At 37.1% G+C, this 12270-nt stretch overlaps 1 protein-coding gene across 2 annotated transcripts; it reads right to left on the bottom strand.

Moving 5' to 3' along the window:
• Positions 1-2: 2 nt before the first annotated feature.
• Positions 3-6581, bottom strand: LOC141679131 (putative potassium transporter 17). 2 transcript variants are annotated; one of them, XM_074485622.1, is made up of 9 exons: positions 6466-6581; positions 6232-6386; positions 5057-5279; positions 4437-4679; positions 4231-4281; positions 3266-3526; positions 1887-1939; positions 1435-1804; positions 3-974 (listed from the first exon to the last, which is right to left on the bottom strand). In XM_074485622.1, the coding sequence occupies exons 2-9, from the start codon at positions 6349-6351 to the stop codon at positions 127-129; spliced, it is 2169 nt and encodes a 722-aa protein (XP_074341723.1). In that variant the 5' UTR covers positions 6352-6386; positions 6466-6581; the 3' UTR covers positions 3-126. The 2 variants fall into 2 exon arrangements, with proteins under 2 accessions (XP_074341723.1, XP_074341732.1); XM_074485631.1 differs by lacking the exon at positions 6466-6581 and having other exon boundaries at positions 6232-6440.
• Positions 6582-12270: the final 5689 nt, after the last annotated feature.

Below are 12270 nucleotides of genomic sequence, written 5' to 3' on the forward strand. Positions count from 1 at the left end.
GTAAGTTTTAAAATGCTTCATTATTTGACTGAAAGCTTTTTTAACTTAGTAACTCAGTTGCAAGTTACATCCGACTGTGATGTAAGCAGTAATACAGGGTTATAGTGATATTAAGCTTTCAGTATTTCATGCCTCGTAGAGCATACCAACCTCAATACGCTGCCTTAAGGAGACCCCTAGAGCTGGAAGCGCAGACCTGCAATTACTGTGCATGATTTCGTAAAAAGAAAGCATGCTTCTGTCAAACCAACCACAATTCTCCCCTATATAGAACCTTGTCTTCCCGCGAACATGAACCACGTCAGTTCTCTTTGCCTCTTCTAGATCAAGAACCACTTCCTCATCCAAAGGAACTGATCCAGCATCATCACTGCAGTTAAGTATGTGGGATCTCAATTTCTCAATAACTCGACTAACCAAATCCCCTTCAAGACTAAGAGAGTCTGCATAACCATACTGAATTACACATCCGTATATACCCTTAAGGCCCAACTTCCTCACAAGCACCCTCTCATGTGGCAAGACATTGGGGACCAGCAAGTACCGAAGTGTTGTAAAAATTGTAACCTTGTGAAGACATTTCATATTCTTTATGTAGTGACCCAGTATTGGTGTTAATCCATCTTGGATATTAGTGTAGAAGAAGCAAAGTCCAGGAACCCTCTGAACAACTGGATCAGATAGAAGCACTTCAAATCTCTCGATATCTATCTTGTGTGTCAGTTCATAGTCTATCTTTCTCTGCCTTCCATAAAACCAGCCAAACATAATGAAAGCAAGGATGAAAGATATAGCAAAAGGAATCCAACCACCTTCTGGAATTTTGGTCAAGACAGCACTTACATAGACACCCTCCATTACAAAGAAAATGATGAAGTACAAAGAAACCAGAATTGGGGGAGTTCTCCATATCGTAATCATGACTAACGTAAGTAGAATAGTGGTTATGAGCATAACCATACTTACAACAACACCTGCAAGCAATTTATGATATAAAAAATCAATAAGCAACTGATAGCATAAGTCCGATAGATCTCACTGATTACATAATATTAGTCGTTTAACATCAACTCAATTTGTCATTAGTACTAACAATATCCATCTTACTTGACCTTAAAAGTGACAGTCTAAATAAAAAATCCTCCCAAGCCGGAAAAAATACCAAAATATGGATGTACAGTTTACCAACCCACGCACATATTCCTTGCTAGAAAAACAATGCAGGCTAAAATAATAACTTAAATAAGTGTCAAAGTAATGATTTGGTGATGACAGTATAACTGTGACAAATAATAAAAGCGTGATTGGAGACACCTAAATGTCCATAAAATTATTATATTAAATTCACCTGTATTCTATTTGTGAAATTAAATTTATATGTATTCTAAAAACTCAAGAAAAAGGTACATAGCTATCAAATAACAACTATCATACCAAAGGCATTTCCGATTTCTTTCCCGTCTCCAAAAATTAGTATGACAGCAACACAAAAAATCATGAGGATATAGTTGACTTCTGGAGAGTAAACCTCGCCTTCTTTGCTTGAGGAAGTGTGAACCACCTTTACTCGAGGAAAATAGTCCAAAACAACAGATTGCTTGATAACAGAGAAAGTTGCTGAGATCAGTGACTGACTTGCAACAGTAGCAGCTAGTGTGGCTATTACAAAGATAGGCCAGTATACTTTGGTTGGTAGGAACTTGTAGAACCCGTCATCATGATCATTTGGGTTCTTTATAAGGTATGCCGTTTGCCCAGCATATGTCAAAATTAATGACGGATATATAGTGAATAGAAATGCCATCTATTGGGAATAGATTGTCAGAATCCACTTGGTAAAGCATAATAAATAAAATATGTTATAAGATATCTGGCAGGTAAATCACCTGGATAGAACTTCGGTTGAAATGACCGAGATCAGCAAACATTGCTTCGGAACCTGCATAAAACAATGATAAGAAACAAACACACACATAGGGCTGAACGAAAAACCAAAACGTAACTGAAACCAATTAAAACCGGACCATGTAAAACTGAACAGAACTAAAACTGAAAAACAGAACCGTTACAAGTTGTGATTTCGGTTTTGGAATTCAACTGGACCAAAAAACCAAACCAAGCCGGAAAAATATAATATATTAATTTATACATAATATTTGGATTTTTATAATTCATAAATATGTTTACATTCATTGGTATCTTATATGTTTTTACTAACCTTATTTGTTTAGCAATTAGTGATGTTTGGCTGCAAACTGGATAGAAATGGCTTTAGTCCCCAGATGACGACAAATGGATACTGATGCTGTCAGCATTGAAGTAGAGCAATGGTTTTGCAAACAAATTCTGACTCTTAACTACTGTGTAATGGCCTTATAAGCCCATGAGAAAAAAAATATCGTGTGTTTATTTTGGAAGAACTAAGTGACATTAGTAATTGTAATCATAATTTTTACTTACTATTGGGAATTTATTAGTTATTGCAGTAATATTGGTTTTCTCTTTTTCTTATGAATCGGTTTTGCAACTGAAACCGAAACTGAATCGGTTGCGGTTTTCAATTTTTAAAATCGAAAAATATATGGTTCCGGTTCCAGAAACCAAACCGAACAAACCATGATCTCACCTACACACTGCCACACGAAAAACTGACGGTTCTAACTTCTAATTAATTCACATTTAGTCTATTAAAAAAATCATGTTTAAAGTGAACTAAAAAGAAGAAAAGGGATTGTCAAAAAAGGAGGGGGGGTTTAATTTTCCAAAGAAAAAGAGTTGACAGTAATTCTGTGTAAGAACAAAATTGAAGAATTGAACTTAAAGTAAAAACTTATAACATGATAGAGTTTCTCCCTTGGCTGCTATCCTACAATGTATAGCCCTCACAATTGTTGCCACCTCCAATTTCAGTTATTCATGCTACTCACTGAATAGCAAAATTGAGGAGGCTGCAACTTACAACAGTTCTTGTGTTATGAGAAATCTACTAAATGTCTTAAACTTTCTGCATTAGACATTTGACACCAGGTAAAGTTAAGATTAGGAACAAATATTCCAACTGCTATGAAGCGTATGTTGTTTTTTTCTTCATGATAGTTGATAACCGTTTGGGGCACTAGCAGATCCTTTACCACCGTTTGGGTACTCCATTCTCTAACATAGGATTCTTACTTAACCAGAGATATTATGCAGGAACTATTTTAATATAATACGTGCATAACCTCTCTTTCAATTACGAATTTATTTGACCATAAAAGAAGCTTACCTGTGATGCAAAGAACAGTACCACCAAGCAAAAGCCATCCTTCCTTTCCGTTCCTCAGAAAAAACTGAAACATGTAGTGTGGTGATATTGCCTTGAAAATGCTTGGGTAATGATGCACAATACTATATACTCCGACAAGAGGGGTGCTGAGTGTCCATGCCCCCATGATGGGGGAGAAAAGGAAACTCACTCGTGAAGTACCAAATTTTTGCATCAGGAACAGGACAATAAGTACTATCGCAGATAAAGATTCAACCAGAGCTGCAACCCCAAAACCAAAAAGTAGTGAACATGTGAATTTACTATAGATAATAATAGTTCAGAAATTCTTTCTATTCTGCTCTAGTGTAATCCCAAAGTGGCAAAGTGAAAAACTATTAACATCTATGGAACCTAATTTTGTTATCTTTAATTTTAATTATCCTTCTCTTTGCTTGTTACCATTTCATGATTAGTCTGTCATGTTAAACCCTACAAACACAACCCTAGTGGAATGCACTATATATCTAATCCCATTTACTGGTAGTCCCAAAGACTATAAATCAATTGTCTCAAATCTAAGCAATTTGAATGTACAGGATATTGTTTTTCAAAGGTACATATCTTGTTTCTTCTTGGCGAGACATAAACTGAAATAGATAGGTGAACCTTCTAAACAACATATTATTAATAGAACTTTCTAAAACAACCATATTAATATTAAAAACAAAGGGCAGTTGCAATATTTGAGAGTTTGAATAATTAAAATTTGTCTTAGAGATGTAGTCTTGAATTGTCTCTGCAGCACAATAGCAATGATAAGGAACATGCATACATACTACCGATTAGTAAAAACATTAAAACATGGACGTTTACAAAGTATGAAAAATAGCCATTTCTCTTCTAGGATGCCTCACATACTGGCTTTTCGATAATGTTTCAAGTTAAAACTGTGACAAATATAAAGTTTCGGTATCCATACTTACACTTGCTTACAGAAGGAAAAGGTGCTCTGATGCCATCAATTGCTGACAACACTGAAAATGGCAAAAAATTACTATTAAGATGTTATATGATATGTGATGCCTTTAGCATAATGTAGACGCAAAGAGTAGTCTTGGACATCTCGATGGAGGATATAAGCAAAAAAAACTGCTTTAAGAAACTGCGAGGGTAGGATACTCTAACAAACCTGAAATTGCGGGAGTGAGTATACCATCACCAATCAGCATGCACATGCCTAGCATTGCAATGAAAAATAACAGCCTTCTTGCAACCACACTCTTCTCAAAAAATTTACTAAGTCTGCTTTGCTCTTTGGAGCCTTTGTATAGGCTGGCATGAAAAAGGGTTGAGCTTGAACTGACACGTTTTGAAGAAAGACTTCCAATATCCATATGCCTACAGAGTAATGAATAGAGAGCAAACGTTCCACCTGCAGCAAAGCAATCAAGACTCTGAAATTTTGGCAGAAGTAGTGTTTGGATAGAGAAGTCTTTGTATTTGTGCACAAAATGTGTTGTTATGGTATTTACACACATCACAAATCTCATAAACATGTCAACTTATATCTAAAGGTTATTAACTCCTGAAACTGCAAACGTTTACTTGATGTATTAGTTTTCACCAGGTAAACTGCAGAACTGTGCCCTTGAACATACACCAAATGGACGCCCTGAGAGTATGGTCATTTGCTTCTAATACACTGTTTCATACATATACACAAAGTACAAAGCTTCGAAAGAAAAAGTGCATAAAACCAATAATTTAAGAAAGTAACAGAGAGAAACTGGATGCGAAGAATAACATTACCTTCACCCTGGTCATCAGCCTTCAAAGCTATCCATGCATATTTGACTACTCCAATCAAACTAAGCGTCCAGAAGATTATACAATAGATACCCAAATAGTCATCTTCAGTTGGAGATTTCAAATGCATTGAAGGGTAAACATAAAGCGGGGAAGTAACAAGCCCTCCAAAAACTACTCCCAGTGTCTTATAAGCAAGAACTACTGTTTCCCAATGACCTGTTCCCTGAACAAATAATACAGTATCCAGAACCAAGAATGAACACAATTTTAGGTGAAATTTCTTATGGTTATAAATAAGTAAAACAAGAACAAAATAAGATAAATCGCACCATCATTCATAAATTATATATTAAACTTTCACGCACACACAACACATTTGGGCGAGGTATGTTAATCATACAACTTTCCGAAAATCTTAAACTTTAAACTCGTAGAAGAAACACTTTGAAGAGTGGATCATATCATATGGATTGATTATTGGTTTCCATGAATGGGAGTACTATATTTCTATGTCGTTACCTAATCTTGAGAGTTGTGGATTTATCAAGATTTAAACTCAAGAATAGCTTACTTGAGAGTTAAGACCTAATTTTATCTTGAGATTAGATATTAGAAACCCAACTTTTAAATTAACATTCAACTTCAATGTCTAAATCTATCTATTGAATACGGGGATACTGGATCAAGCTGGAGAACTCTCAGTATAACTGAGTTCCATCCATAAACCTCTATAACCACAAACTTTACAAGTACAGTGTGTCCAAGATTAAGGAATTCTCAGCCACACAAAAACACATACACAGTGCTGTATCATATAATCCAAATTATAACTTACATATTACTGATTAATGTAGCTTACATGCATATTTAAAATCAAACACCAATAAACATTAACATACAGATAAACCTCAATAAATAAGTACCGTTTGGAGAATTTCACTTACTAATCGAAATTATTCATTTAAAAAAATAAATTAAAAACACAGTATCTGGACCGAAATATATTATTCATTTGCTAAATTTTTCATTTATCAAATATTCATTAATCAAGAGACGGTAACAAATTATGTATAACAATGAAAGCAAAAACAAGAAGACAAAAACAATCCATGCAAACCCCACCCAAGAAAAACGTAAAGATTTAGTAAAAAAGAAGAGAAATTAAAAAGTCATACATCTCTATCGACAGTACGAGGATGATAATCGACAGATTGTCCGTTAGATACCACCACTTCAGACAGGGACTCCGGCAAGTCATGAATATTATCTTCTAACTGCTGTTGTTGATGTTCCATTCGAGTGTAAACGTGTATTACACTCTCACTGCAACCTATGAATATTAATAGTACTCCTAATTATTATCGTATATATAAAACAAAAATAGATACGTGCCCAACTTTAAACTTTACCACAATGGGGAGCTGAGCTGTCCTTGCCCCTGGGTTCTGCCTACATTTTCTAATTTTGAATCACACTCACAATTCCCAAATCGATTACTTTGGCCGTGTTTGGAATTCAACTTTATCACTACCGAATTTAATTACAATGAATGACTCGCTGATTGAATTTGATCTTTACGGTCACCTATTTCGATCCAACTATAAAATATAGTTTTATAATATTTTTTTAAATTTTTTTTGAATAAAAATTTAAAGATAAAACTTTTATTTTAGAAAAAAATTAAAAAGAATATTATGAAATTATACTTTAAACGAGAAAAGTAACATAAACAATTCAGTGGAACCGAGGAAATATATTATACTAATCTTAATTTGGTTAAAAACTTTTTTTTTTCACGAAAAAGAAAAAAGCTAACTTTCCAACATGCCTTTGTCTTAATTATAGAAAGAATGATATTTGGGCTAACTATTTTTCGATCTTATTTATAAATATGAAGTTTGAATCCTAATTTCTTATTTCCAAAAAAAGTTTCAAAATAATTTAGGGACCTATAGTTTTTTTGGCATTAAAAAATCAAAATCACAAGTACTTTTTGGAATGAGGTAGTAGTTCACACATTAAATAAAAGTTAGTGGGAGACAAAATTTTCATCATATACGTTTAAGTAATTTATTAAAAATTACAATATAGTTAAAATTTAAAAAATCAAATCTTGCAAATAATAAATGCCGTGATAGTTTTGAAAATTTATCATTTAATTTGTATCGAAAGAATACACTATATAGGATGTGGAGTACAGTTTAATCTATTTTTTTATATAAAATTAACAAAATGATCATTTTTCTGAAAAATTGGTTAATTTTATCCGATAAAATACCCAACTATTATTAGAGTATTTACTATATATGACAGTGAAGTATCCATATATCTTGTACAAATTGGGATACCCAACTTATATTGAAAAATTCAATCGGTTAAAATTGGTCATTTTTTTCGTAATGGTTATTGTGGTTATTTTTGTCATTTTTTTCCATATAATTTGGGGTGATCTTTTTTCGAAAAAAATGTAAAATGCGAAGTAGATTCAATTTTATTTTAAGGTCATAAGAGTTGTTTTGTGTTATGAACTACTACCTTTATATTCGTTATATTATTAATGAATTTTTAATATACTAAATTAATTTTTTAACATTACATTTTCTATTATTGTATTATTTTGCATAAAAATTTCATATTTTTTTCTAATTTTTAATCATTATATTTTCTAGGTCTAATTTTATCATATTTGTGTAATTAATTTCTGAATTTATTATAATATAAAATATCTTCAAACTCCATCCATAATTTTTGAAATAAAATGTTAAATTAATATTTTTAAAATTTATTTAATATTATTTAAAATATATCTGAAATGACGAGTGAATCAGAAACCGAAATAGCTACTTTATACAAATCAGAATATTGGACAAGCCGGTGATATGTACATCCGTAAAAAAAAGATTGAGCGGCAGTTTTTTTCCAAGGGCACGAAATTTTTTGAAACATATAACTGTATATCTCGTCTTGAAGGATAAATTTTATTTTTTAAATCTAAAATTTTTAGAGAGTGTTACACATTGAAGTTGAACTATTGAAATACTAAATTAGTTGAAGGTGATGGAAAAATGATATTTAAACGTCAAAGTTTCTTGTAGAATAATTTAGCTGCATGAGTTACAGTGTTGATCAAGTATTATTTTGATTCGAGTATTTTGATTGACATTATTTGTAGGCACGATTTTTTTTTAACTTGGTGCTTCAAAAATTTTCGCCCACATATATTGTATATAATTGTATATAGTATAATAATATATAACATAATAGAATAAGATTTCATTCTTCAAAATTTACAAATCTCATTTAGAAGGGGGACTAGAAGATATAATGGTGAATTATTTCAAAGGCCTGTTTAGTGCATCACAAATAATATGTGAGCAAGTAGTGGGCTGCATTAAAAGTACAGTCACAGCAGAATAAAATGCTTAATTAACCAAACCTGTCGAAGATAAAGAAGTAAAACAAGCAATTTTTCATAATCACCCGGATAAATCTCCTGATTCAGATGGCTTGAGCCCGGATTTTTATCAGAGGTATTGGAATATTGTGGGCCATGTTAGAATTTTTAGAATTTTTTTTTGAAACATGAGGGTTCGATGAGCATATAACGGACACTACCATTGTTCTTATCCCAAGGAAGCCATAATGCTCATTACATGACGGATTTTAGGCCAATATCACTCTGCATTGTAAGTTATAGGATAGTTTCTAAGGTATTGGCGAATCAATTAAAGGAATTTATTGACAAGATAATCTCAGAATCACAAAGTGATTTCATTTCAGGACGGCTGATATATGATAATATCATGATAACATAGAAATTATGCACTTTATGAAGAGGAATATTAATGGAAAAAAGGGTGAATGACACTCAAGTTGGACATGAGCAAATCATACGACCGGGTGGAATAGTCATGTTTGAGAGCAATGTTATGCAGCATGGGTATTGACAGTTCAATTATCAAACTATTCATGGAATGTGTGGTGACAGCATGTTACCAAATTTATCATGTGGGCAAGGAATTTGGAAGCATAGTGTCATAAAGGGGCCTTTGACAATGTGACCTTTTCTCGTCATACATGTTCCTTATTTGTATGGAAGGACTATCAGCTTTCATCAAGAATACGAAAACAGAGGGTTTATTAGAGGTATAAAGGTAGCTCGAGGTGCTTTATAGTGACACGTATATTTTTTGTTGATGATAATTATATATATTGTCAGGCCATCAAAGAAGAAGCGACTCAGGTAATGAAACTGTTGGCAATTTCTTAAAGGGTCTCGGGACAAAAAATTAATGTGGATAAATCAAGTGTGTTTTTCAATCGAAATCTGCAAGCGAAATCCAGAAAAGAAGTCATCGTGTTATAGGGAGAATTTCGTATAACAATGTTGTGGAGGTTAATGGGCGGAACAAAGATCAAGGACGGTGTTTGAGGGCGGAGGAAGGTTGTTTGGTGGTGGCTGAGCTTGTATGTGGACTCCTTAAGAAAGAATAGGGTTTGTTATTCTCTGTCAAGTGTCGACTCATGTCTCATACAAGTGCCTACGTACCCTATTTATAGGGATCAAGCCTCACATAGTTCTTGGGGAACAAGTCACGTAGGCTAGGGTTAGGGTTCTCCAACCCGTGCAGCCCAAACCCACGATAAAGTCAGGCCTTCAGCCAATTAGTCACGTAAATCTCGACCGACTCCACACGCTTCCTATAATCTCACGGCATCTCCGTATTTCTTCCCATAATTATAGCAATAACCCGTGTCGGCCCCGAAATTTATGAGCAACTCAGTCATCTATAAGCCACTTTCCATGTCGAACACAAAGTCCTCTAATGCGGGCCGGCCTGGCGGCCTCGGCCCGCACCGCCTTCCTTTTTAACCAATAAATACAATGTTAACTTTGATTTCATAAGATGTGGGCTCATGGACCCAGCCCGCGTGTGGGCACCTGAGCTCAGCCCGCGTGTGGGCAACCGAGCCCAGCTCGCGTGTGGGAAACCGAGCCCAGCCCGCGTGAAGTCATCTGAGCCCACCTTGCGTGCTATCATCTGAGCCCAGCTCGCGTGAAGTCATCTGAGCGCACCTCGCATGTGGACACCTAATCCCACCTCGCATATGAGAGCCCAGATGGCAAATGTGAGCCCAGCTCACTTGTCATGAGCCCAGCTCGCATGTGGTCACGTGAGCCCAGCTCGTATGTCACGAGCCCAGCTCGCATGTCACGAGCCCAGCTCGCACGTCACGAGCCCAGCCCACATGTGCTAGCCCAAGTCTTATTAATCCATGGTTCTAGCCCACACACGAAAGTCCAGCTTCTCAATGCACCTATAGGGACCTGTTTAGGGCCCATGGCCGAAAGCGGGCATAACAACTACCCCCCAAAATTCCTGGTCGCATTTTTGAGGCTAGGAATTTTCTAGTCTTTTATGACCTAGCAGGTGCGAGTCCACCAGGCCGCACCAAACTGCCTTGCGTGCCTCGCCTCGCATGCCTTTCATTTTAGCATTCATTTTGACAGCCGTTGGACAGCTGGCGTGGGGATCCGTGTCGTCATCTAAGATGGTGACACGTGTCACCTCCCCTTTCTCTCTCCTATCCCTTATAAATATGTGAGATTTGAATTCATTTCTCACATTTCCAAAAACACTTCCTGAATTGCTGCTCAATTTGCTCAAGGATCTACCACGACGAAGATTATCATCTCAACAAGAACCGTCTACCGGCGGCGATATTCTCCAGGACCAGATTCATCAGGATCTTCATACACCTCTCCCACAGGTACTCTTCGATTCGAGCCCGTTTTTTATTCATGCTTATTCACGTACACCATGCGAGCACACACCACCTGTTCGATGCGAGTTCACACACAACCACAACGCGCGATGCGAGTCCTTTCGCTCCTTTAGACACTTAGGTGCGATCCCGTGTGAGATGTGAGGACACTTAGGTGCGATCCCATACTTGTTTTTTGTTTTTTTCTTTTTAGGGCCACACACTAATTTTCACCATCTTTTACAGATGTCGAGTGCGTCTTCAGCCCGCTCCTATGGATCCTCTCGCTCTTCCTCGAGCCCGGCTCGCACCTCTGCTAGCCCGGCTTGCTCTTCAGCTACTCCATCTCCATTAAACCAATATCCTCCTGAGCAGCGAGGCTCAAAGGACTTCCAACGCGAGCTGACTTCTCTTTCTGGTCGTCTTAGCCAACCCATCTCTCCTGGCTCAACTATCACCCCTTAAGGGGCTTTGAATATTGCCAGAGTTGAGAACTCGATGCGAGCAGCTGGATCCGGCTCGCTTGATATTCACCTCGACTCGAACCCTGAGGATTTCACCAGGGAGAAGAATATATATGATTGGAGAAATAGGCTCGTGGACCTCTCTCATATTCCAGCCTCCCTTGGGGTAGAAGAGCTGCTAAACCGAGAGCCTGCTCCCTTGGATAAAGAACGAGCTGAGGAGATATTACGAGAAATGGCTGGAGAGAGGGCAGCCCGCCTAAGGCAAGCTGCAGCTAATAGCCTCGACCCCATTCATCTCGACTCAGAATCTACTGACAGTGACCTGGGGAGTGCATACTATGACACCAGGAAGAAAGGAAAAGAGCCCATAGCTGCTGAATACCCCATCTTGGGGCTCGAGGGTGAAGAGGACGGCTCGCACTGGTCCTATGACTCTCCTCAGAGCGAGGAGGTGGCAGATGTTACAAGTCAGTATAAGATTTGTAATTATAACTACATCCCGGCGGCCTCTCCTGAGCCTTATGTGCCTCCTGCTCAGCCCGAGCTCGAGGGTGAAATTGTTTTCAAAAGGCAGATCATTCCTGATGGGGAGGAGAGCTCAACTGCAAACGAGGAGGTTAAGGTGCTCGCTTGCCGCGACCTGCCTACCTCGCTGACTCAGAAATATCTGGCCGAGCACATTGAGCAGTTTCAGCTCGAGGGCCATATTGTCTTGCCCCTACCTCATATGAGATGCTACAGATTCAATCACTTGGAGAATGGAGGCAGGGTGCCTCGCATGGTCTTGTCCACTTTCCTATTAAGGCTGGGAATCTCCTCTCCTCTTCATCCCTTCATTAAAGATGTTTGCGAGTATTTCCAGCTCGCACCCCTTCAGATCAATCCAAACGGATACCGGGCCGCCCTCACACTGTACATCATGTACCACAAATGCGGGCACCCTTCTCTAACCGCGAGGCAGCTGGGTTACTTCCTCCATTT

The sequence above is a fragment of the Apium graveolens genome, chromosome 1 (assembly GCF_009905375.1).
Source record: "Apium graveolens cultivar Ventura chromosome 1, ASM990537v1, whole genome shotgun sequence".
NCBI lineage: Eukaryota > Viridiplantae > Streptophyta > Magnoliopsida > Apiales > Apiaceae > Apium > Apium graveolens.